The 27,314-nt window shown below is 37.7% G+C and overlaps 1 protein-coding gene across 3 annotated transcripts in view; it reads left to right on the forward strand.

Annotated features, from left to right (window-relative positions):
• The window catches only part of TMEM131L (transmembrane 131 like), a 158,699-nt gene that overhangs the window by 106,399 nt on the left and 24,986 nt on the right, over positions 1-27,314 (forward strand). For all 3 annotated transcript variants that reach the window (XM_058550231.1, XM_058550230.1, XM_058550232.1), the window contains exons 12-26: positions 745-838; positions 1,343-1,496; positions 2,057-2,227; positions 3,564-3,633; positions 4,716-4,833; positions 6,214-6,355; positions 7,908-8,017; positions 9,067-9,139; positions 11,872-11,999; positions 13,898-14,040; positions 15,594-15,780; positions 15,989-16,174; positions 17,106-17,255; positions 17,595-18,220; positions 24,412-24,560. In XM_058550231.1, the coding sequence (XP_058406214.1) occupies positions 745-838; positions 1,343-1,496; positions 2,057-2,227; positions 3,564-3,633; positions 4,716-4,833; positions 6,214-6,355; positions 7,908-8,017; positions 9,067-9,139; positions 11,872-11,999; positions 13,898-14,040; positions 15,594-15,780; positions 15,989-16,174; positions 17,106-17,255; positions 17,595-18,220; positions 24,412-24,560 (2,501 nt within the window). The remainder of the gene's footprint in view (positions 1-744; positions 839-1,342; positions 1,497-2,056; positions 2,228-3,563; positions 3,634-4,715; positions 4,834-6,213; positions 6,356-7,907; positions 8,018-9,066; positions 9,140-11,871; positions 12,000-13,897; positions 14,041-15,593; positions 15,781-15,988; positions 16,175-17,105; positions 17,256-17,594; positions 18,221-24,411; positions 24,561-27,314) is intronic.

Raw genomic sequence — 27,314 nt, forward strand, 5'->3', positions numbered from 1 at the left:
ATGGGAGATTGGTTTAAAAAAGGAGGTGGTAGGGAGCTGGCCCTGTGGCCTAGCGGTTAAGTGCATGCGTTGCGATGCTGGTGGCATGGCATGGGTTCGGATCTCGGGCGTGCACCGACACACCGCTTGTCAGGCCATGCTGTGGTAGCGTCCCACATAAAATGGAGGAAGAACGGCATAGATGTTAGCTCAGGGCCAGTCTTCTTCAGCAAAAAAAAAAAAAAGGTGGTGATAGTAGACACCATGTGCTAGATAGTTGTAGTAGATACCATGTGCTAGATAGTTGGCAACAAACTGGTCAAGATGAAAGAGAGGAGTGTTTGAGAAAGGATTTTATCATATATATCTGATGCACGATTTTAATGGAGACAGAAAAGTGAAGTAATTAAAAAGTTATAGAGGCTGGCCCGGTGATGTAGTGGTTAAGTTCGCGTGCTCTGCTTCAGCGGCCTGGGGTTCGCAGGTTCAGATCCCGGGCACGGATCTATGCACCGCTTATCAAGCCATGCTGTGGCAGGCGTCCCGTATAAAGTAGAGGAAGATGGGCACAAATGTTAGCTCAGGCCCAGTCTTCCTCAGCAAAAAAGAGGAGGATTGGCAACAGATGTTAGCTCAGGGCTAACCTTCCTCATCATAAAAAAAAAAAAAAAAGTTATAAATACGACGTATATCTTGTTTTTGTTCAGGTGTAATGAAAGAATAGATACTTAGTCTTCATGTTTATTTCTTTATACATCATTACAGCTACACCATGTGACAGTGGCATGAAAGAAGACACGAAGAAAACAAAATACACTCCAACACTAAGAGCATGCCTCTCCTCTCCCGTGGTTCAAGGGTAGGTGAAGTTCACTTTCCCTGAAATCATATGTTACTTTTTTTTTGTCTGGAAATGATTTTAAAATATAACTGATAAGACTTGTATGATTCTTTCTCTCTGGACTTGCCTTCCATGCATTAATGCTGCTAACAGGCTGTAAAAGGGCTCTTTGCAGAATGGGAAAGAGGAAGCTGAATGATTCAGTTCATGAAATAAGTTCCCGGCCAAATGTGGGAGGAGAAATACTCGTGCTGTTTTTCTGAGGTGCAGTCGGGTCCTGGTTTTTCGATGGCGGCCTCTGTGAGCTGTCCTGGTCCTGACCTGGTCACTTCCCCTCTGGCCTTCAGATGCTCCGCTTGTGAGGAAGAGGGCTGAAGAAGGGGACATCTAAGCTCGTTTCCGGCGCTGGCTTTCGTTCTCTGCTGTTGGGTGCCGCTCCTCTTTTCGCAGTCAGAGTCTCATTCGAGTGCTAACAGTTATCTCACACTCGGGGCTGATAGCTTGCCTGTCCTGTGTTCACAGGTATTTTAGAATGGACTCCTCTGCAACCCAGTTTCACATAGAGACTCGCAAAAACACATCAGGAGTTTGGTCGATGTGGTACCTCAACCATTTTGATCGTGGTGTTGTGTTAAATGATGTGTTTGTTTCCAAGGAGACCAAGCACATTTTGAAGGTACATATATGTTTATCCAAGTTTTAGCTTATCATAAGCTTTGTTTAAGGTCAGAGGCTATGAAGTTAATATTTATAAAATTTAATTTTTACTTAATTATTTTTAAAGCAAGTATTTTTCTTTTTAATGTTTTCAAAATTACTTTTAGGATCTCTTTCTTTTTTTATTTTTGTAAACTATTGCTTAAGGAGCTTAAAGGAACCAGGATATATCCTTTAAGGATATTTGCTTGTACCGTTATTCAAAAATATCATAATGTATAGTTGATACTAAAAAGATTATAGTTAGTAAAAATAAGCCTGGTTCATGATAAAATAGGTTTTTACAAAATACCACCTATGAAAATTTCAAAATTACTTTTGTGAAATTTAAAAATAATATATTAAACATTATTTAAAACCTATCATTCCTATAAAAATCTTTCAGTCTTTGACCTGGAAATAATTGAGTAAAATTATATTTTTCGGAAGTATAGAAGAACTTTAGTATCATACTTTATAATGATTTTAATCATAATTAGTGTTAGGAAAAGTAATTTCTCTTGCTTCTTTTCTTTTTAGATTCTGAATTTCACTGGCCCTTTATTTCTACCTCCAGGCTGTTGGAATATATTTTCTTTGAAACTTGCTGTTAAAAACGTTGCCATAAATCTATTCACCCATGTATTTTTGACTACAAACATAGGTGCTATTTTTGCAATACCTCTGCAGATTTACTCGGCACCGACCAAGGTATTGATTACCACTCTATATATGTGTGAAAATTTTTGTAAAAATTACTGTTTCTTTCTATTATCTTATGGTGCTTGGGTTTTATTGGCTGAGTTAAGCTCATGTTCTTTAAGGCTAAGAAATTGAAGGATATTACCAGGCCGGTCTTAGACGGTAAATTGTTTAGATATGGAAATCTTTCTTTGAGAAGAGTTTCTATTTTTCGTAAGGTAATTTGAGGTCCTTGAATGAACTAAGTTTAAGGCATTACAAGTAGATCAATCTCATTTTCATTTATTTCCAAAATTTGTAGAGCAAGGAATATGTGCTTGCTGTAGAAAACACAGTTGAGCTTTTACTACATACTTGCAATGATTTCAAATAAATTAGATGGTTAAATGCTTTATTTAGACCTCCGGTAAGTGACTCTCACTTGTTCGTAATCCTTGAATTTCTTTAGTGGGCCAAATCTAAAGCCTGAAAGGGTTCACAGTTAAGACACTGCTTTCTAAAATCTGGGTAAATTGTATTTAATTTAGATCTTATCTTAAACATGTCTCATTTTTTCTTAATGTTTATTTTTTTCATTTAGTTACTGTTATTGCTTCTTTTTGATCCAAGCTATCCTGTATAACGCCAGGTTCTAATTTTTCACTATGAGACATTCATACAACCATCTTTATGATTTTTCTCACTTATTAGCGTTGGTGTTTCATAGATAGAAATGCCTCATGTTTAGCTGTAAGCTTAAAGATAGGACTTCTAAAATTAAACTAAACAAACTGTAAGGTTAATTCCATTCATCTATATTTTGAGCAGGGGAGATTTCTTAGAAATTTCCTTTTTCCCATCAAGAGATGCGTATAAGAAGAGGGAGTGTGGGAGGGAACAGGCGGGTTTCAGGGATGTATGGAAGTAGCAAGTCTGTGCTTTCCCAACCTGTAGGAAATGGAACATTAATTTAAGTTTCCTGAGCAATTTAGGAGTTACTATAGATTGGCATACTGCTTCTCAGTGGATTAGCATACAGTTGTTTTAAAAACCTACTAAGAGTGTCCTGAGACTAATTTAATCTTTAATTCAGAAGGCAGCTTGGTGTTTTTTGGTCCCAAGGGTTATCACTATGGGCATTGATTATGATACAGAATCCACTGTTGTGATCCTTCCTGTGAGAGACAATTCAGAGCTCTCATTCAAGGATACAGAAAGCTAAGAAATCACTTTCTAGTTGTTTGGCTTCTGGTTAAAGGGAAGTTCACTGAGGTGGAAGCCAATGTCTGCTTTGCATTTGAGTGGGTTAGGATTTTTATGTTTAGTGTTGTGTTTTAAGTTATTCATATATTACTTTTCAATCTAGGAAGGGAGTCTGGGTTTTGAAGTGATAGCACATTGTGGCATGCATTATTTCATGGGAAAATCAAAAGCAGGTAAGTATTTTGCCGTTAGGCTTTCTGTGGAACTCCAGTTTGGGGTGGGGTGGGAAGTAGTGAGGAAAGTTAGCATTTGTAGATGGAATAATTAGTCCTGTGAATGTAATTGCATCATATTCTGTTCTTAAAGAGCATGATCATTAACAGAATGACTTGAAATTGTTAAGAATCCTCCAGAAACATCCACAATACATGTGTAAATAATGCACCCCTTAAGTAGCTTGTATTTTTGTAACAGAGTTTTTCAAACACATTATTTGATCATCCTAGCAACTGTGTCTCCAGGAAAAATGGGAAGATTCTGGTTCTTTTATAGAAAGGCTGAATAGAAGTTAGTAAAAATAATTTGGAATTGTGTTTGAAGACTTCAGTTACGGGAACATAAAGATCTCATGGCGAGGGTGCTAGTGGTTGTGTGAGACCAAAGGACATAGAGTGTGGATATAGAAGCTATTTCTAGTTTTTTTTTTCCTGCCTTTCAATTTATTAAAATATTTAATCTAAGGAGAATATTATAGTACAGAGATTTCTTTTGGGAAATTCTCACTTTTTTATCCTGATATGCTCTTTAGCACAGACAAGACAGAACACATGGAACAGAGAGGGTGAGGTGAACAAGAGACCAGTTTATAGACATGCACCTTCTCTAGGCTGAGTCCCCAGTCTGTGCGCTCTGAGAACTGCTGTTGGTTCATCAGCATTCTGCACAGTACCCCAGAGACGTGGATGATGAAGCACATTTACATGGAAGCAGTCTGGCCTTTTAGATTTAAAGCTGTTAAGAAATAGTCCAAACATAATTTTAACTTTTTTCAGGCTGTATTCATGAGCCATGTGTCTTTTATGTTATTCCCTTTACATAATTCGATTTAGTTTTGTTTTATACATGTTTATTTGATTTGATCTATCATTTGCCATTGAGTTAGAGGGACTTTTAGTAAAGCAGTCAGAGGAATAGGGGCGTTGATTGACTCTCCAGCCTGTCAGTTTGAGAAGTTCAAATGTCAGCCGTTGGCTTTATTTACTAATTGAATTGCGTTTTGTGTAATTATAAATATTAAATCTGATCTAACTTTTAGAAAATCCTAATTGGGAAGGGAGCCTTTCTCTGGATCGGTCTACCTGGGATGTGGATTCCGAACTTGCAAATAACTTGTATGAAAGATGGAAGAAATTTAAAAATGGTGACGTCTGCAAGTATGTCTTCCCTTTCTTTGTTTCTTTTATTGAGCATTGGGGACACATAATTACATAGTACTTGATTGAAATTGCAGTACTGAATTTTTAATAATTGATATTTCTCTCCAGCCTTTATTTAACATTTCAAGCCTCAGAAAAGTTGAAAGTACAGTGCAATGAATACTCATATATTTTTCATCTGGATTCACCAGTTGTTCACGTTTTACCACTTTTGCTGTATTTCTATCTACGTCTATATCTGTGTGCATGCACTCACACGTTTTCTTTTTGCTGAGTCGTTTGAAAGTCAGTTGCAGATATCATGCTACTTCAACCCTCAACACTTCATTAGGAAATACTTCATTTCCTAAGGAGAATATTCTCCTACATATAAGTACACTATCATTACAGACCCAACAAATTTAACATTGATACAGTTATATTATCTAATATTCAATCTGTATTCAAATTTCCCTAGTTGGCCCCAAAATATCCATTATAGCTGTCTTTTTCTTTTTCTTATTTTTAAATCCAGGATCCATTCAAGGATCATGCATTGCATTTGGTTGTCATGTTTCCTTCATTTTCTTTAGACTGGTCTCCCCACCTTTCTTCAACTTTCATAATGTTGACATTTTAGAGTCCTAGCCATTTGTCTTGTAGAACATTCAACACTCTGGATTATTTTGGTTGCTTTCTTACGTTTACATTCCTGTTAAACATTTTTGGGAAGAGTACTAATTACTTGGTTGGTCACGTGTCCTTGTCATTGTGTCATCTCAGGAGGGACATAAATGCCAATTTGTCCCATTATTGGCATTGCTAAGTTGAATCATCTGACTCCCTCCCTTGTATGTGTGATGGATCTCTCTCCATTGTAGATACATTTTTCCTTTTGCAATTAATAAGTAATACGTGCTATGATAATTTGAGATCCTATGAATTTCCTGTTCTTTAAGAATATTTCACCCTGTGATTTTGGCATTCATTGATAATCCTTGCCTGGATCAGTTGTTAGATTGATGGCTGCAAAATGGTGATGTTTCTAATTGTTTTGTTCATTCTACATTCTTTTTGAGGATCACTGTGGATTCTTTTGTCATTACCACAGTTACTATCATTTTATTTTTGATACTCATCCAGATTTGGATGATGAGAGCCCCTTCAGGCTAGCTTGTGGGTCTCTTTAACATGTTCCCATCATTCTTGGACCCCTTCCTTTCTTTCTAGTAAAACAGGATGTTCCAGGATCATCTTTACTTCCTCTTCCCCAGACCCAGAACAAGCCATTTTTTTCCATGAGCCCTTGTTCCTTTTAGTAGGGGTCATATTTAGTATTGCCTTTTTTTATGTCAAAATTATTTTTCATAATGATTTCTTTCTTTATGAATTACACAGGAAGAATGTTTTAGGAATGACTCGGTTTGCCCACTTGAAGAAATCCAAGGAGTCAGAATCCTTTGTTGTCTTTCTGCCTCGTTTAATCGCAGAGCCTGGCCTCGTGTTAAACTTCAGCGCAACTGCCCTGAGGAACAGCGTGGTGAGGATCGTGTGCCCTAACCTCTTTCTCAGTGACACCCCAGCTCTTGGGTTTTTACGGTACCAGAGTCTTTCCACCTTGAGAATATTGTTTTAGAACCAAAGTGAATTTAAATTCACTTTAAGTGACACACATATACCATTCAGTGCTTTTAGTAGGGAGGTGTCAAAAGAACATAATAAGGGATAAAACTCTAAACAGGTGGAAAGTACATAAAACAAATACATTTTATGAAGTTTGTATTAAGTTCAAACTCTATCAGCTAAGAAAGTATTCATTGCAAACAACTGAGAACATCTTGACTGACAGAGGCTTAAATAGGAGTTAGTTTGTTTCATAACGAGCAGCTCAAAGGGGAGAAGTCTCGAGCTGGTGAGGTGGCTCTGTGATGCCATCGGGAACCAGGCTCTCTGTGTGTGTCTCTCCCTCCTCAGTGTGCTGACTCCTTCCTTGTGTGTGCTCCTCTCGTTGAGCTTGGGTGGTAGGAGGAAGGGCGAAGGGAAGGAGGTGACACCAGCAGACTTCCATTACGTCTCATAAGTCTCATTGCCAAAGAGCTATGTTCCATATGATCTGAGTCATAATTTATACTCCATCAGGCACTCATTGGGTTTCTTAGGGATGATATCCCCAAACTGTTTTTAAAAAACTTTTATTTTGAAATGATTTCAACTTAGAGAAAAGTTTCAAGGATAGTACCAAGAACTCCCAACTGCTGTTCACAAAGATTCATCAATTTTTAACATTTGCCACACTTGCTTTATCATTCTTTCTCTCTCTCTTTCCACACGCACACTTTTTTTTTTTTTTTGAGGAAGATTAGCTGAGCTAACATCTGTTGCAAGTCCCCCCTCTTTTTTTTCCCTGAGGAAGACTGGCCCTGGGCTAACGTCTGTGCCCTGGGCTAACGTCTGTGCCCCTATTCCTCTACTTTATATGGGACACTGCCACCGCATGGGTTGATAAGCCGTGTGTAGGTCCACACCCAGGATCCAAACCTGCAAATCCTGGGCCACTGAAGCAGAGTGCGCAAACTTAACTGCTACACCACTAGGCCGGCCCCCACCCCACACACATTTTTATGAGCCATTTGAGAATGTCAGATATTATACCCACTTACCTCTAACTACTTCAGTGTACATTTCCTAAGAACAAGTTCTTATGACCCAGAGTATAATTACCAAAATCAGAAAATGTAACATTAATCAGAATAATATTATCCAATCTACAATCTATAATCAAATTTTTCCAGTTATCCCACTAACATACTTTATGGCAATTTTTTTCCCCCTGGTTCAGGATCCAATTTAGGATCTCGCTTTGTCACAGTCACATCTTTTTCATCTCCTTTAATCTTCCTCAGACTTTCTTTGCCTTTCATGGTGTAGACATTTTCGAAGCATGCAGGCCATTTATTTTCGAGAACGTCCCTCGATTTAATTTGTGTGATGGTTCCCCATGATTAGATGCAGGTGGTGCGTGCTTTGCAGGCAGATCTCAGGGTGATCCTGTGTCCTTCTCAGGGTTTTGATTTTCCTTTACCTGTATCTAGGTGAAGTACTTTGTGGTGAAGAACCCTTCCTCTCTGCCAGTCTCCTTGCAGCTCCTGCCTATCGCCTTGTATCCTAAACCTGAAGCTGCAGTGCACCTGCTCCACAAATGGTAAAGCGCCCGGGCAGGGAAGACTTGCTGATGGGGGGTTTGGCAAATCCTGTTAAGACTCGAAATCATTTAAAGTCCTGTGCATTTTTCACCCGGAACCTATGTGTGGATGTGCACAGTATTGACCCATGTAACTTGGGCACCCAGCCCCTTAGTGCATGTAACTTGATGGAAATTTCCAGTTCTGTTTGTTATGTGGCATCTTTGATGTTACTATGTCAAGTCCAGTTCCCAGCAGAATATTCTTTTCTTTGGTCAGGGCGCCTTTACAATCATGATTTTTCACATATGCTCCTAAAATTTAGAATGCAAAACATGATGATCTCTGGACGACACAAGAAATGAGTTTAGTGTTTTAGTATATTTTAATCTAGTATTGTTAAACAAGGGAAGGTGATAATACTGTAAATTCATGTCTGTTATATCTTATTTCCATGCAACAATCACAGTTTTGCTTAGAATGTTTCCTCCTTTTGGCTTAGTAGGATCTGCCCTTATCCTCGGGTTTCTCAACTTCAGCACTATTGACATTTTGGATCAGATAATTCTTTGGGCGAGGAGGGACTGTTCTGTGCTTTGAAGGATGTTGAGCAGCATCCGTGGCTGCTACCCAACAGACGCCAGTAGGACCTCCCCGGCTGTGGCAACCACAGATGTCTCCAGACACTGCCAAATGTCCACTGGGAGATAAGATTGCCCTCGGTTGAGACTCACTTCCTGTCAGGTTCCATAGCTATGAACCATTTGGAGGAGAAAAACTACTTCATATTTAGAGCTTTTGTCGCCATATGCTGCTTTACATTATGTGCTGCCAAAGCCATTCATTCACAATATTTACTGAGCACTTACAATATGTCAGGTACAGTGCAAGGGGGGCTGGGACACAGTAGTGACAGGGCAGGATGAATTGTGTGCGTGTGCAAATACGTGTGCTCACATATATATAAATAAGTATATGTGTACACATGCATTATTATCTATACACATATATATTATTCTTTCTTTATTGGCAATCTGAATGCTATTTTAAACATTTTCTTTCTTTATAGGTTTGGCACTGACATGCAGATGATTAATTTCACAACGGGTGAATTCCAGCTCACCAAAGCTTGTCCTTACCGGGTAGGATGTCATCTCTAAACAGAAAAAAGAATGCGGACAAACTAGACTCATAGTATATGGGCCTCACTGATTTATGTTTCAAATGTCTTGACGTAATACATGTGGCTCTCTTATTTTTATATTCTAGGCATTAAATATACATAGCAGGTTTTTCCAATTAACTAATGCAGCAGGAGTCCATGGTTCCTGTTAGCCTGTAAAGCATTTTAATTTGATGGTTTAGATTCATGTGAGTGAAGAAATAACAATTGACTCAGAGCTATGTAGAAAACCATAAAACCCGAGACCCCATATTTATAATTCTTTTAAGATTCCTTGGCCCCATCAAATTCTTTTTTGGGCAAGATAAGGTAAAAGCAAATACATTTAAAAAAATATCTTTTCTTACTAAACTGGCTTCGTGTTTTTAGCAAGTTACCCCCTTTCTGTGGTATTCACCTCATCTATAAAAAAAGATTTCTCTGAAGTTCTTAAGCCTCTGGGCACTCACGAGGTCTTGCATGAATACTTTGGAGTAGGAGTAAACATGTCATGTGGCGAGGATGTTGTTTGACTGGGGACTTGGCAGACTTGTGTCTGAGTTTTCACTCATTGTGTGTAACTGGGTGTTTTCCTTACCAGTATTCTATGTGTGAGATCAATTCAGAAGTGGAGCATCTGTTAAAAAAATACACACCTACACATAAACACACATATGCTTATAATTATATTTCTAATACTCACACATATTTAAATGCCTTGGTTTTTTTCTTTCTCCACACTTATCCCTCCAAAGATACACTGTTGGCTCTAGATTAACTTGAATAACAGAAAGAGGGAGACCACAGATAATCTCCAACTAAGAATTAAAACTAATCAAAGCAAGTTTTTAGGTGGATTTTTTTTTTTTTGGTGAGGAAGATTGGCCCTGAGCTAACATCCGTTGCCAGTCTTCCTCTTTTTTTTTGCTGAAGAAGATTAGCCCTGAGCTAACATCCGTGCCCGTCTTCTATTTTGTATGTGGGACACCATCACAGCATGGCTTCATGAGCGGTGCATAGGTCCGAGTCCGGGATCTGAATGCGCAAACACTGGGCCACCAATGTGGAGTGCATGAACTTAACCAATAGGCCACTGGGCTGGCCCCTTAAGTGGATTTTTAACTGAGACTTATTTACAGTAGGAAACACATTAATAGCAAGCGTGTTCCTCTGTCCGTGTAAGTGGTCTGGACAGCATGGTCTTGTTCTTGTTAGCAGCCTGTCCTGCTCTGTCCTTCTCGTTCTCCTCTCCACCAAGCAGTCTCCCAGGGCTGCTGGGGGTAAATTGGTCCAAAATACTAAGAGAGATTTTGCCTCGCTAGTATTGAATCATATATGATTTGAAATTCCAAAAATAATGCCAATTCCTTTTGCATATAAATATCCTATTCAGATTTGAACAAATGGTGCAACTCATTTGGAAAAAGTTTTTAATGTATGATTGAAGATTTTCGCCAAGAATATTATACCTTTTGTGATAAAGGAAATTATTACCTTTGTGAATTTATTACATTGACGGAAAGAATAGTCAGTATCAATGTCTGAGACGCTTAAAAATTTAACTTGATATTAGAACTCCTTATCATGTAAAGAAAGGCCTACATTTTTATTTTGTGGGTTTGCTTTTAGAAATGTAGTTCCTTTGGTTCAGAGCGTGTGGAATTGGACGTGCAAGTTTCCAAATCCAGGCTGTTCCATGTTCTAGCTATATGACCCTGGGCAAATTATTTAGCCTCTCCAGGCTTCGTCTTTCTCACTCATAGTAATGTTTGAAGGTTCAATAAGGTTTATAGACTGCTCAGCATTCTATATACCTAATTATATTCCAGTGTCTGGCGTATAAGAACCATTTAATAAATGGTGCTGTTGTTATTATAGTTTTAATACTAAAAATCAGCTTTTCATTCAATATTCATAGTATAAAGCAAAGTTTCTCCCTTCATGGAGTTTATAATTCTACTGAAAATGAATCAAAAAACATCACTATTTCTTCTTTCAGATAACATGGGAAATGCTAGCAATAATTGAAGGATAAAACGCATTTTTAAAAAACATAGACTAGCCAAATATTACTAGGAAAATTATGTGATTCTAGCTCTAAGAAATTAATAAGTTGTTTTTAGTGAGAAGGAGCTAGAAAAAGTGGTGAAAAGAGGGCAAATGATAACTAAATCTTGAATATTAAATTTCGAACACAAGATTTATTCAGAGAAAGTTAGAAATCTTGGCGAGAATGAAGGAGGATGTGAATAAAGATCTTTCTCCTGAATGGAGAGACTGAATGTAATAAAGATGATGTGTATATCAACTTAAATTCAATATTGAAGGGAGTTTGGGGCTGTCTCGCGGTGGATGGGTGGTTTGGTCAGATCCCTGGGGCGTTCAAGCAGGGGCTCTTTGGTCTGTTTTCTAAGTGACGTTTTTATTCAAAGCATCTTTGCATAGACGGCTTCTAGCCCCAACTCCCATCCAAGCTGGGAAGCAAATCCCCTTTCCAGCATCCATGTCGGCAGCCTCTGCCTGTCCTTCTCAGCCGTAGCTTGGGAACTGTGTTGGTGCGAACTCGCAGAATAAACAAGTTCAACAGGTTGCTGAGAGTGGTCAGATCCGGACATTAGAAGAAAGGCAGTCATGTTTTACTTTAAAATGCACGTAATGGAGATGGAAGCTCACTTTACAGGAGTTGTTTAATTGCATGTATTAAATTTGCAGAGTATGCATTCTGAGGAATCCAGGTTTGGCATCCTCCACTTACATTTGCAGCCTTTGGAAATGAAAAGGATCGGTGTGGTTTTCACACCAGCTGACTATGGAAAAGTTACCTCACTCATACTAATCCGGTAGGTGTGTCCCTGTCACGGAGTCTGTTTCTTTCTTGCTGACTCTCTAAATCTCTTTCTCTCAAGGATACCTAATCTCTTTTTAGCTAAGAGTTGACATGTACGTCTCAGTCGGGCCTTCAGGGATGAGGCTGTGTTGCTTGTTAGGAAGAGGCGGTGGCTGAGAAGGGAAGCTATCTGAGGCTCCACGCTTAATCCCCCTGTGCCTCCGTTTCATCCCTTGTACGGTAGGGAGTGTGTGCCTGTCTCTTCAAGAGCAGCAGTACATTTCACTCAGCATCTCATCCGCTGCTCTCACAGAGGGCAGAACGCACACACGAATGCGCACACACAAGTACACACACGCGCGCGCACACGCACATTTACTTCTCTGTCCTTAGCTTAGAAACACTGCTGTGTACATTTTTATTCTGCAATGTCTGGATTTACACCACTCGCACATATGTCACTCTTGCGTCTGGAGTTCTCTGTAGCCCCAAAGGACGATGGAAAAAGTGCTTTGTTGAGCCCATTGGCTCTTTTTACTTCTTTTCCTTCCTCTTAAATGAGAGGATTTAAGCAGCTAAATGTTTTTCATTGTTAAATTTTTTTCATCTTTAGGTAGTCTTTATTGAGAGTCTTCTTTTAGAAATGTAAATACAGATCTATGTTGAAGCTCTCTGCATTGGTGAGAAGCCTAACACAAATTTAATTTTTAATAAATGACATTTTAGTTATTTTTTTTTAAGCTTTTCTAGTATCAGATCAGCTGGCAAAGAGTTCCTTATTCTGGACTTTTTTAAATATATGATATGTGTTTGTTCTTCTGCAAGTGAATGCTACTGAAAAAGAAAATGTACTAAAATGAAGTTCTTAAAAGAATTTGTTCTATTAAGCATTTTAACTAAGACTCCTAATGCCCTGTTGACAGTGTGTTTTATTTTAAACCCATTCTCCACTGAAGAACGAAGGTTGTAGGAAGTGCAGAGACAAACTTCACCTCATCTAAGGTTCTATCCTAGACTCGGAAAAAAAGCCTCAATTTTTAAAGTAGTTATTCTTGGTGGTTTCTATATTGATAGACAATATTTTTCTGTAAACAATATCAATCATCTAACATCACTTAAAAGCTTTTAAATGGTTAAATAAAAGGTTTTTAATCCTTTAGATAAAGGTATAAAGATATCTGTATATTTTGCATAATTAGAAATGAATTCTCTCTCTACTTCTATAGTATTTACGTTACTGATGACTGGCTTTCAGTCCAGTCTGCATCATTTAAACATTATTTTCACTTATCTTTTTTGTCCTAGGGATCATGATTTCACTTAATGAAAAGACAAAAGCTAGTCTGAATTTCTGTTTGATTAATAAAAACTCGAGTAGATATATGTTCTTTGTGGGATGACATTTTAAATCTTTGATTGAGAAAAAAAGTAGGATTTTATTCTAGAATTATCCCTAAGGCAGAATTTCTTATGGTCACAATTACTATGAAAACTCCTTAATTTACCCTGTAAACAATTTTTATCAATTTGTCTAAATTTGTAGGTGTTTCTTTGTGGCCCCCGATTTATTTCTGTAGTTTTTTTCTCTTGGAGGTCTGATCACCACCCTGGTGGCTGGTTATTAGAAAAACATGGGTTTACGTGCTGGGCCGAGATTGGAGAGTGATGAGGATCATTCACTCCTTCATCCTGTAGTCAGCTCGCTTTGACTCTTCCGGGCTTGGCAGCTTCCATCGCCCACCCACGCCCCTTCATTCCATGAGATGGCAGGAGATGCCACACTATTTAAATTGATTTTCTTTTTCAAAACTTTAAAAACGTTTTTGCTATCTAGGAATATTTAAATTTAAGTACATTGTATCTCATGACTCTATTGTAATGCCTTTTTCTTTGCGTCTCCTTTCACTGCAGGAATAACTTGACTGTTATCGACATGATTGGCGTGGAAGGATTTGGAGCCAGAGAGTTACTGAGAGTGGGTGGAAGACTTCCTGGCGCGGGCGGTTCACTCCGATTCAAGGTGCCCGAGTCCACGTTGATGGACTGCCGTCGACGTGAGTACATACTCGTGGCGCTCCGACAAGGAAGGCTTGGTGCTAGAGCCAAGAGCAAAAGGATGCTATGAGAAGATTCTTTTACAAATTGACAGTAAATTCGTTGTGTTGATGCAAATAATTAAGTCAGGCAAACATTTGAGCATATATAGGCTGGTTGGTAGTGCTTAGAACAATAGCCTTAGATATTTAACCCAACTTGAATAATAAATATAAAGAAAAAAGTGTAATTGCTAAATTATCAGTAGAGTGTCAAATATTTAAGGTAAATAGTATGAAACTTCTAATTTGGTTATCAGTTACCTAATCATAGAACATCATACCAAAATGATGAATGGAGAGAAAAAACTAAAGGTCTGCTAACTAGTAGAGCTTTATGCAATAAAGGAAATGTTCTATATCTATGTCATCCAATACAGTAGCCACTTGCCACATGCGGCTAATGAGCACTTAAAATATTGCTAGTGTGACTGAGAAAATCAATTTTTAAATTTATTTAATTTTAATTTAAATTTAAGTAACTATATATGTCTAGTGGCTACTGTATCAGACAATGCAAATTGAGAAATTTATTTAAATGTTCCATTAGAAATTTCTAAATTATGCATGCATTTAAATTAAATGCTTTTAAACTACTTATATTGGTTTCAAGAACTTCTTCAGGAACTAAAACAAATATCAAACAATGGATGTAAAATGGGTTTTGGTAAATTCTGTTTTGTTTTCCTGTTATTATTTTTAATTTCAGGAACACACTGAAAGTATTTTAGCATAACAATATGTTTCCTATGGAGAAAACTGGTTGGTGAAACTATTGGATAATTTGTGGTGCTATTTTAATGCCTGAGTGGAATTTTTCTTTTTTAGAAAACTATGCTAAATGAGGACTGAGTTTGTAAAGATTTGTTAGCCTTTTTGCATTCAAAATACTTCCATCAGAGTATTCATTTTTCCATTCATTCATTTATCCAATAATTTAGAGTTGACTGTGAAAGATAGAATTAAGGAGTAATATAAAAACTGTAGAACCAGATAAAAATTAGTTTTTCTATGGGATGTTGTGAGCTATAAATTTATAGGAATATTTTAAAATTATGGTAACTCTTCCTTTTTTAAACTCTCATTATAAAATGTGCTCTCACTAATTTGTGAGGATTTAACTACTTACTTCATCTTAATGTGGTGGGAGTTTGAACTGTGTTTCCAGTAGCTGTGATGGATTTACACAGAAGCACACACACCCTCTCTTAGCTGACCCCTGTTCAGTGTGAGTGAGGATCCCAGGGGCAAAGGGTGCATGGTGGTTAGTGGGAAATCCAGACTATTTGGCTTCTGAAAAGAATAAACGTTTAACCTTAACCTGTAATAAGTAAAAAAGCAAAGAAGAGATTTTGATTACTTTTGATACTTATGCAGATCATTTAACTTAGGGAAAATCTTGACTAGTTAAGTATTTTTTACATTTTAATAATCATGGTTTGTTGATTCAATAAATTATTTTAAATACATTTTGCAGTTCGTATTTACCAAATATCACTTTTCATTCTTACTAGAACTGAAAGACAGTAAGCAAATTTTATCTATTACAAAGAGCTTTAAAGTTGAGAATATCGGACCACTTCCTATAACTGTGACATCTCTGAAAATTAATGGGTATAATTGCCAAGGTTATGGATTTGAAGTGCTAGATTGTCATCAGTTTTCCCTGGACCCAAACACAGCCCGGGATATCAGCATTGTGTAAGCATTGAACTTTCATCTCGTTTAAGTTTTATGATGCATTTAATGTAGCGGGGGAGGGGGACATTTTTTTCATTGGTAAGAAACCTTGTTTTTATATAAGTATTTATCTTATAGAAGTAAGATGTTTTGCTGCCATTATGATTATTTTTTTTGTGCCTAAAATTAAAACAATTAATGTTCTTAGAGATGAGTCTTTTGTAACCAGGTTTACTCCAGACTTTACCTCCTCCTGGGTGATTCGAGAGCTGACTCTTATAACTGCAGCAGACCTCGAGTTTCGCTTCACTCTCAATGTGACGCTCCCGCATCACCTCTTGCCTTTGTGTGCGGACGTGGTCCCAGGACCCAGCTGGGAGGAGTCATTTTGGAGGCTTACGGTCTTGTTTGTCAGGTAAACCACCACCTTCTCCACTGAGTAGAGAAGCCACCCAAAGGAGTTGCATGAAAATGTGTATTGCCCGGATATAATCAAAGCATATGAACTGAGTGGAATTTGTATTGCTTTGAGAACCCTGATGTACATGAAATAGACAAAGTAGTAACTGGTAAGCTTTAAGATAGTAGTAAACTAATTAAGATAGTAGTAAGAGGTTCATAGGACCTAGAAGTATAATAGACAGTTGTGCTCCATATATGCTCATTGGCACAGTAGAAGATATAAATGTTATTCTTTTTTTTTTTGGTGAGGAAGATCAGCCCTGAGCTAACATCCATGCCAATCCTCCTCTTTTTGCTGAGGCAAACTGGCCCTGAGCTAACATCTATTGCCAATCCCCCTCCTTTTTTTTTTTTCTCTTTTTCTCCCCAAGGCCCCAGTAGATAGTTGTATGTCATAGTTGCACATCCTTCTAATGGCTGTATGTGGGACGCCGCCTCAGCATGACCAGACAAGTGGTGCGTCAGTGTGCGCCCGGCATCGGAACCCGGGACACCAGTAGCGGAGCACGTGCAGTTAACTGCTTAGCCATGGGGCCGGCCCCGAAGATATAAATGTTATTCTTATTAGCTCAGTGCAATAGCATTTTGAGATTAGAAGACTAGAATGACCCTTTTAGAGTGATTTTATCCTGAAAGTGTCTTTAAAAATTGAATTGGAATGTCAGACTTACAAATATGCACAGTTTTAGAAACTTGGTTTGTTTTTTTTTTTTTTTAATCTTTAAGAAATGTCAGAAATTATGATGTCATACATCTTATGGAATTTTAATACCGTGTCTTTAGATGTTTTCCATCAACTGTTCATCACTCTTCTATAATAAAGCTAGTCTTTTTAATCCCAGTCAGAACCACACAATAAAGAACCTCATTGCTTTCTTCCTCAGTTTGTCCCTGCTGGGTGTGATTTTAATAGCCTTCCAACAAGCACAGTACATTCTTATGGAGTTCGTGAAAACAAGACAGAGGCAAAACGCTAGCTCCTCTTCCCAGCAAAACAGCAGTCCGATGGATGTAATCAGCGCCCATTCTCACAAGTAAGAATTCTCGTAGTGTGTTGGGGGGGCGGGTTCTCACCTTTGATATTACTCATTTCTGATTTTATTTGAAGATAATATAAATTTTGATTCCAAATTTGTTTTCGTAAAATTTTCAAGTCATTGTGTGACAGCTGTAACGTTTCTTTTATTAAATAAAAGATAGACTTCACGTAAGGACTGAGTGTATGAAACTCATGGAGCTTTAGAAGAAGGAAAGGTGGAACTCCTTAATACACACAATACCAATTACTGCCTCTTTCACATGGATTTAGAAACAGACAGGTAGAGTTTTATTCGGTTTGCCTTTATGTTAAATATTTTTCTTCTTAAATTCAGAAGCAATTGCAAGAACTTTCTCGATACCTATGGCCCCTCTGACAAAGGCAGAGGGAAAAGCTGCATTCCGGTAAACACTCCACAGAGCAGGATCCAGAATGCTGCCAAGAGGAGCCCAGCTACCTACGGTCATTCTCAGAAGAAGCACAAGTGCTCACTCTATTACAATAAACAGAAAGCCAGCACGTCTGTCGCCAGCAGTGCCAACACTACTACTGAGGAAAAACAGACTTCGATCCTGGGCAGCTCCCTGTCTGCCCCTAAAGAGGACATGTGCACTGATGTTATGGGGGAGAACTTGATAAACCTCAAATATGCAAGTGGCATAAATGTCAACCTGCAGAAGAATTTAACCCTTCCCAAAAACTTATTGAATAAAGAAGCAAACACACTGAAAAACACAGTTGTTGTCAATAATACTTCTTCAGAATGTCACATGAAGGAGGGACTACAGACATGTATGTTTCCTAAGGAAACGGACATTAAACTTTCAGAAAACATAGCTGAGCTCAAGGAACAGGAGCTCTGTCCTCTGAAAACCCCTAAGAAGCTACCTGAAAATAATTTGCCAAAAAATTCACCTCATTTCCAGCCAGACTTGCCAGAAATTTCCAGGAAAAATAATGGTAATCTTTTTATTCTCCTTGATGATTCTTCTCTCCTGTCTGTCTCCAGTCTGTTTCTCATGGAATTTGTTCTCACCTGTGATCTTAGTTTTAATTGTAAATGCTGAGTTTTTAGTTCATGCACAAAGTTTTAGTAAAGGGGTAAATGTTGAAATAAGGTTTGTCAGATGAAAAGTTTAGGACGAGGCACCAAGTTTTTAGAATGTCGTGGCTAAGAAGTTTACATTTTAGCCCGTACGTTTAGAGGGATGTGAAATCATATTTTATTGCTGGGAGGACATCGTTTCCTAATTATTTTTTATTTTGGCTTTTCAGACTATTTGCAAAAATTAATCAGCCCATGAAATGTTTCTGACTAAACAAAACTTACCAACTTGCTATATTTAACAAGTGCCGCCATCTCATGCTCCTCGGCCCTGGTTCTTCACTAATTCTGTCCCTCGTTTAAAGGAAGGCTGATGTTCTCTTGTAGCAAATACAGTTAACGAGAATGTGAGCAAACACTAGACTAGAAAGATTACCTACCTATAAAATTGTCATTAATCTTTAACTAATCCCTGTGGCCTCTGGCATAAGAGCCCATGCTTATTATGTTTGTCCATCCTGACCATTTTAATAAGCACATTTCTGTTGCTTTTAAAAGTCAAATTTTTGACACTTTTTATTCTGGAAAAATCAGTTACCTTTGATCTTATTTGAAACATCTAAATATAAATAACTTCCTATTTTTCACTCCTTGCTATTGTAGAGGAGGTTACAGACATGTTATGGATTGGCTGATTCTAAGGAGCTTTCTGCATTTAGTCAAAAACCCCAACTGAATTAAGTGTTTCATAAAAGGACGTTTCTCATTCAAGGAAAGCTGGAGTCCTCTGAGTGGAACATGGTGTGGGCGGCTGCACGTGCCTTCCTCACGCACCTTGTTCGTACCTGTTTGTACCGTTTCCCTGGCAGCAGGGCACATGCTTGAAGTGGACTCCTGTTTGCAGGGTCAACACTGTCCCCTGTGTCCTCTCCATCTGGCGTGTGAGTACGCCCTCTGGACAATGCACTCACCCAGATCTGCGGAGTCATAGCATACCTTGTTGGGTGGGGTGCCTGTTGCTCCATTTCTGTCTCAGACATTCTCTTGGGCCCAGACTCCAAAACTCTAGTGAAAGGGTGAAATTATGGGATGAGTCCGGCTGGGCTTTCCTCTTGTTTTGTGTGTCCTTTCGGCCTGAGCACAGTATTTGACTAGGCTGACTTTACACAAACTTAAAGTCATAGTTGTTCGAGGGCATTGTCCCTCCAGAAGTGCTGCTTCTGTGGTCCGTTACATCCATCAGATATCTGGGTAAATGTGCCTGAAATATGCAATGGCTGAGGTATTGTGGATGGATAGATGGGAGAGAGCTTTGGCTGCATCATAGTAATTGGAAGGGGTTGAAATGTAGAGGTGTGGACCAGCAATATGTAGTGCCCAAGTGGTTCAGAGGATTGAATTCATGCTTCAAGATCCTCCTGTCCAATACTTGCTGTTTAATGCCTATATTTGAGCCTAGATGCCTATAGCTGAGCCTAGAAGACCATGTAATAACACTTCAGCAAGTGTGAGTAAATTTAATATGGGAGTCCATAAACATAGGGTTTGCTTATATCGTTGTAGATGACAAACTGCCCAGAAACTTTCCTTCCTGTGCAGATTACTGGTATGTTTATAATGAATGTTTTAAATGGAAATAAATCTTTCCCAACAAGAAGATTTTTTAAACTGCTGTTTGGCTGGATCAGCAGCGTGTTATGTGGTATCGGGGTGATTGTTGATCAGATCAAGTAAGAGCTGATGAAAGAATGTTGGCTTTCCACCATGTTCATACCAGCAAATTCAAAGGTGCTAATTCACAGTCCTATATTTCTCTCCAGAATTAATATGTCAGCAAGAGATTCCTCACAGGGAAATCCACTCATTGACATGTATTTTGTTCTGACTTTCTGTTCCCATCACTATTCTAGGAGAATATCAAAGAGATTAAAAAGTAAACAAATTAGCTGCCATCAATTTACAGTTTTTTAAACATTTCAAAGAATTGAAAATTTAAAAAAATAAGAAAGGACTGAGAAATGTAAGGGAAGAAAATTGTGGTTTGAAGGAAGGATTTGGAGGTTTTTAGTAATATTAAGGGTTTGGGGTTCTTTTGTCAAATTTCACAGGAAAACATTGTAATAAACTGGCAGATGGTGAACAGGCATATAATCGGCAGGGAATCCGTAATGTGTAAAGAGTACTCAAGAATGAGAAAAACGTATATATAAGAACCTTCCAAGCTTTCACTTCCAACTTTGAGCATTAGTTCTTTTTTTATTTTGAAAAGTATTTACTTTGTGAAAAGCATATTGTTTCCATCTGAAGGTCCTTTCTAGAATCTGAGGAAAACAGCTTCAGTCTGGTGAGCAGAACTTAGCCCACCTGATGGTTGTGATCCTATTGGGAACTTCCATTCATTCAGTTGAACCAGTTAGTGTGTTTGCCACATTTGCCATTTCTCCCAAAGTGCACAAATGTTCTTAGAAACAAATCTAGTGATAAGATTGCCTTTGGGAAAGAGGGACGGGGGAGGTGGTCTGTTGCTTGAGTGCCCAAAGTGATTTTCTTAAGCTATCAGAACTCCTTGGGGCACCTGAAGAATTGTGCCTTCTCCTATTCTGAGGCATTTTATTTTCTGAGTGTAACTTATTGTGTGAGAAAAAAACGTTTCAAGGTGTGTGTTAAAGGCACTGACTACATGTCATCGTTATTGTTGAAAAACAGACTATTTTCTGAATGCCAGAAAATGTATGTTCTCCCTTTCTGGCTCCTTTTCTCGTGTTCCTTCTGAGAGGCCTGTAGTATCATACATCAAAATTCCCAATAGAAATGGAGTCTGTTGACAGATTCTTCGGGCTCTGTTTTCACACACTTGTTTTTTGGCATTAACCGGTCAAACAACTGTGAAATGGCTACATTTTTCAAACATTTGTTACTGTTCCATAGTCTCTTGATCATCTGACAAGAGTAGGGCTTTATGTGTAATATAAATGTTCTTTTGAAATGTGGCTCTTTTCAAATCTTTATTATTTTTTAATTGTATGATCAAAATAATATAGATTTGGAATTAAGGCTAAAGATAAACTGGTGCTGGCCCCAGCGCTGTGAAAGAGGAATAGTTAGCAAATTATTTTATTGGTTTCTGCTTATATTAATGTAAAGGATAATAACTTTTAAATTTAATAATACCCTAAGCCTTGAAATTAACAGTTCATGAAAGTTTTCACTGAATTTGATAAATACCTCCAAAATTTCTGAAATACCGACATTTGCAGAAATTAAAAAAATAGTCTCGTTTACTTACAGATACTAATAACTTGAAATGAAGATCTAGTGGTTTACTCAAAATATGCCATATGATTAGATTTGATACAGTAAAACTTGAAGCAGGATTCTGGCGAGTTCATTTGTTCCTTGTTCTTCTGTTTGTTTTTTATCTTTGTGGCTCAAACACTCTTACTCTGTGAGATAAATATAAGAAAGTTGCATAATACTGTTAAGTAGGCATGCTTAATAGAATAACATGGATTGGCTCCATTTTTTTTTCCCTAAAGTGGTGGGTGTTTTTGTTTGTTTGTTTTGCAGGGGGAGATTGGCCCTAAGCTAACATATGTTGCCAATCTTCCTCTTTTTTTTTTTTTTTTTTACGCTCCCCCTTCCCCCGCAAGCCCCAGTACATAGTCGTGTATAGTTGTAAGTTCTTCTGTTTCTTCTATGTGAGCCGCTGCCAGAGCATGGCTACTGACAGATGAGTGGTGTGGTTCCACGCCCAGGAACCAAACTGGGCCACCAAAGTGGAGCACATCGAGCTTTAACTACTCGGCCATCAGGGCTGGCTCTTGGCTCCATTTTTTAAATGAAGTATATACTCACGGTATCTCTAAATTCTTGAATATTTCATGTTAGAATTTCTCAAAGACTTCATGAACAGCTTGTGATTAGAATTCATTTTATTGTTTGTCCTGATTCTTGGCCCCACGGAAGTCATTGCTAATTTTCTAGGAAACTGTGCTTTACCACTTTTTTTGGGGTGGTTTAGTGTTGGATATTAAATTTGGATCCTTCCTAAGAAACTCTGATGACTAATACTTTCAGTGCTGTTCTTGGCCTGAAGAAAACTTAAGGAAATCTACTTTTTCATGAATTAAGACTCTAGGAAAATAATGGCACATTTTTTGAGTAGAGTATCTGTATTCTGTTTCATACTTTTGGCTTCCAGAATCCAAAGTGATGTCTTTATTTATGATTTCGTTTTCTGTTTGGATCCTGGCTTCCTTGCTCTTGGCTATTTCCTTTATTCCTTCATAGTTGCAGATTTCCTTAGATATTTTCCTCTGTGGATATCTAACACCCAATTTGTGTTGTAGAGGAATTAATGCTTCCCCAGCATTTTTACAGTTATGTAATATTTATATAATATTTTAAATATATATATTATATTTAAATATATATATTATATATTTATTTAATATTATATATAATATTATAATTATATATATTATAATATATATTTAAAATACATATAATATTTATATATATTTTCTGTTAACAAAAGTATGCTTACCTTAAAAGTACTATTTTTAACACGTATGCATCTTGCTTTGAGTGAGTTTAATTTGTAGCTTCAGATTTCAGAATCAGAATCAATTGACTGCTCTTTTCATTTTGGGGTGAGAGACTTGCCCTGCCCCAGGTCTCACAGCAGGGCCAGATTGGGGCCTCTGCTGGTATCTGGTTAGACATTCATCTCACCAGAGCCTGCAGCCTGCTTTGCTATGAAATCTTGGATGGTAGTCATCTAAACTTTCTCAGATTGCAAAGGTATTGTAAGGGATTCTCAGTTAAAGAGAAAAGGAGGTGGTATTGAAATACTTTGTTTCATATTAGAACATGCGGCCAGTTATTGGGTTGAAGTTGATTTGACTTTATTTTGAAGAAAAGGGTAGAAGAAGAAATACACTTATGAATGAAATCATTTGAAAGAAAAATGGAAAAATCATGTTTTCAGATGAGGTTCCTACCAGCACCAACCTTTGCAATATGATTCATCCACTGTTCGTTCTTCAGCTGCAGGCACCGTTCGCTGGGGGCAGGTGGGCATTTACTGTAGGAGAAGGACCTGCCCTGTGTGTTTTAGGGGTGACCCTTTATATTTACATCTGTTCTGGTTTTATCTTTATAACAGTCAAGCAGGGTAGAAGGTGGTATTTTCGTTTTATAAATAAGGAAACTGAAGCTCAGGTAGCTTAAGAGACTTAACTTTGAACATAAAACTAGTGGCTGAGTCACGGCCAGAACTCAAGTCCTTACCCCTCTCTCTCCCTCCCTTAACTTTTTAAAAATTGTAGTAAAATATACATAATGTAAAAGTTATGATTTTAAATTATAAAGCTCAGTGGCGTTAAGTACATTCACATTGTCGTACAACCATCACCGTCATCCATTTCCAAACTTTCTCATCATCCCAAACAGACATCTGTACCCATTAAACAGTGATTACCCATACTCTCTCCCCCTAGCCCCTGGTAACTACCATTCTACTTTTTATCTCTATGAATTTGACAACTCTAGTTTCCTCAAACAAGTAGAATCATACAATATTCGTCTTTTTGTGACTGGCTTATTTCACTTAGCATAATGTCTTCAAGGTTCATCCATGTTGTGGCATGTATGAGAATTTCATTCCTTTTTTCTCCATCTTAACCATTTTTGAGTGTACATTTCAGTAAAGTATGTTCACATCGTTGTGCAACAAATTATTCCTTTTCAAGGCTGAATGGTATTCTGCTGTATATACCACATTTTGTTTATCCAGTCATCCGTCCGTGGACATTTGGGTTGTTTCTGCCTTTTGGCTTTTATTAATAATGCTGTTATGAATAATGGTGTGCCCCCCCTTCTTTTCCTTGACATTTTTTAAAGACTGTTTGTAGAACTCGTAATATAAGTGCATTTTCACCTGTAAATGAAATAAATTTCTAGAGCATCGTGGATGTCCAAAACAATCCTAAATCTAAATCTCATTAAATCAAATGTGATTGATTGGTGTAGGAAAGAGATTTAACTGTGGGGAACATGAATGGACATAATTAGCTAGAAATTGAATCATTTTTATTTGTTCAAGGGAATAACCAGCAAGTGCCTGTGAAGAATGAAGTACACAATTGTGAAACTTTGAAAAAGGTTGATACAAAGTGTTCTTCAGAAAAGAAGATTCACAAAGCATCTAAAGAAGACATATGTCCTGAGAACCAGGACATACCATCAGTCGAGGTCTGTATTCCGTTTTTTCTTGCCTATTAGAAAGAACAAAACCCATATTTAGGGCTTAGAGTGCAGATATCTGTGTAATAACTGTACATGTATATTTCATAGTTTTCAAAGGGGATAGTTATCATGCATTTGAATCCACATTGATAATTGGTTTGATGTGTTCAGAAGTTTTATTTACCTTCTAATTATACTAATTATATAACAAAATAATTTTTAGTGATATCACCTAGCTTTTACTTTTGTTCTTGAGCAAATGGGTTAACTCCTGGGTAGATGTAGAGTCGAACCAGATCCCGTATACTTTCTCTCCAGTTGTCACCCAACATCCATTTTTAGGGCGTAATCTTGCTGCGTTAGAAACATAAGCCAAAATCCACAGGAGGAGAAGGATGCCTTTCTAGCCCAGGTGCGTGGGCCCTAGTACAATGGAATCCCAGAAGAGAGAGCAAAGCTTGCATACTGTCCCAGCTAGCTCTTGCTCTTTCCACCGGTGCAGGCTACTGAAAAGTGTCTAGAAAGCAGAACCCAGCCCTGTATCTCATAGGGGAAAACAAACAGATCTCAGATAAAGGTGGGAGAGGTATTTAGGAGAATTTACCTACTTTACATCAGAGCAGAGCTATCTGTGTATTAGCACAAGCACAGTAAAAAAAATAGCATTCCAACTATGCAGATATACTCTAGTGAAACTGAATAAAAGGAGTGGAACATACAGAAGACAGATAAAGATCCCTGTCTAGAAGAAAACATATCCAGAGCCTTGTTCACACTGTAGACTATGAATTCCATAAAAGAAGAGCTTTTAAAGGCAAATTAATACACTGGCATAAAATTAAAAGAGGTATTATAAAGCTAAGTAAATAAATGAACACATTACATATACAGTGGCTGAAAATTGAAGTATTGACGTAAAGGAAAGGCTTTGAGATAATCAGAATGAATGTGAAGTAAAAAATTGTAGAGATTAAAGCATTTAGGAAAATGATGATGATAGAGACAGGGACAAAGAAAGACAAAAACCGTTCAACATAAGAATACTGATTGTCTAAGTAAATGGACCAACAAATGGATCAGAAAAGTATTCAGAGATGTTATAGAAGAAAATTTTCCTGATATGAGGGAAGAACTGAATTTATAGATCAGAAGGGTACACTGTGTACACCAGGAAAAACTGATACATGATGATGGACGTAGGCACATCCTGGTTATATTATTGAACTTAAAGCATAAAGAATTGTGCAGACAAAGGTAGGAAAATAAAGAGACACAAATTTAGGCTTGCCTCAGACTTCATAGCAGCATCTAATGCAAGAAAACAGTGGAGCAGTATCATTGAGAGAATGAAAATGGGAACAAGAATATCATGTTTAGTCAAGTTGACCCTCAAGTACAAAGGCGACAGGCAGGCATCCTTAAACACAAATGAATTCAGGAGCCTTTCTTGAAAAAGGAAGTTAATGAAATTGAGCCAGCCAAGATAGAAGTGAAAATAAAGACCAAGGGTTGAAGAAGCCACATTAAAGGTCTGTTGTTGAGATTTCTATCCATTTTATATCCAGATCTGAGACTAAACAGTTGGCAATTACAATTGCAGAACAGATTGCGAATATTAAAACTTTAACAAAGCGAAAATAGTAATTGACAAAATGGGAGGTGGTATGATTGAAAGGTAGGTGAAAATAAGTTTGATCTTTCTTGGTAAAGAGTCAATACTGTATAAAACTGAAACATGTAGTTTAAAAGGGAGAAAACTTACAAAAACATCCTTCACCATTTTTTTCTTAACCTTAGAGAGATCCTTAAGGAATTAATATATCCCGTGGAGAAGAAAGAGTTATTTGAAAGTAGGCAGTACCTTTGGTTTTACTTCAGTTTCTTCTTCTATTAAGTTCAAATAAAATTGAGCCTTAAATTTTTGTTTAGAAATAATACATGGTTACGGTGTTATAAATTTTTCCCATCATCTGTCCTGCCCTCCTTACGTGTGTGTAGGCTCACAGAGAGTGAAGAATAAGGTTTGCCAAATAATCAGTGGGAGGAGACCCTGGTTATTTTGGAGTGGTGGGATTTTGGATGATTTCTTTTTTCCTTCTTTTATACTCTTCTATTTTTGCTTAAACTTTATAACAAACATGAATTTTTCATTAAAATAAAATGAAAGTGATACAAAATAAGTATATCATAGACATGCTAAACTAGGAATTTGCAGTCTATTGGGAAAGACAAGGTATTTATAGACAAGTGCCAAAAATCAATACACAGTAGAGGAGATTTCAGAGATTGAGAAGTCAGTTTGGCCTGCAGTGGCCAAGGAAAGCTCTTAGAGGAGACAGAAGCTTGTGCAGGTGGAGTGTGGACAGAGGTGGGCAAGTGGGCAGTGGCCACACTGAGCCTCATGGCATAATTGGGAGCAGTAAAGGAATCATCTGACTGAGAAGAGGCTCAGTCAGAAATAGGGGGGAAGAATCAAGAGTCCCACCAGGTTGTGGAGGCCCTGGCATGCCAATTGAGAGTTTAGACTGTATCCCCCAGGTCTCAATTGGAAACACAAATGAAGAAGGTGAGCATAAGCAGTGGGAAGTGATGACGCCTGTAGAGAACTGGAGAATGGTTACCAGCTACGGGATTTCAGAATCAAATTTTTAAAAGCGCATTTGTCCAAACAAAAAGTCTTTTTGGAGGACTTCGCCTGAGGGTGGCCAGTTTGGGGGACTCTGCTGCAAATCGTGGAGAGCTGTTGAAAGTTTCTGTCGA

Source organism: Diceros bicornis, chromosome 11 (assembly GCF_020826845.1).
Source record: "Diceros bicornis minor isolate mBicDic1 chromosome 11, mDicBic1.mat.cur, whole genome shotgun sequence".
NCBI classification, from domain to species: domain Eukaryota; kingdom Metazoa; phylum Chordata; class Mammalia; order Perissodactyla; family Rhinocerotidae; genus Diceros; species Diceros bicornis.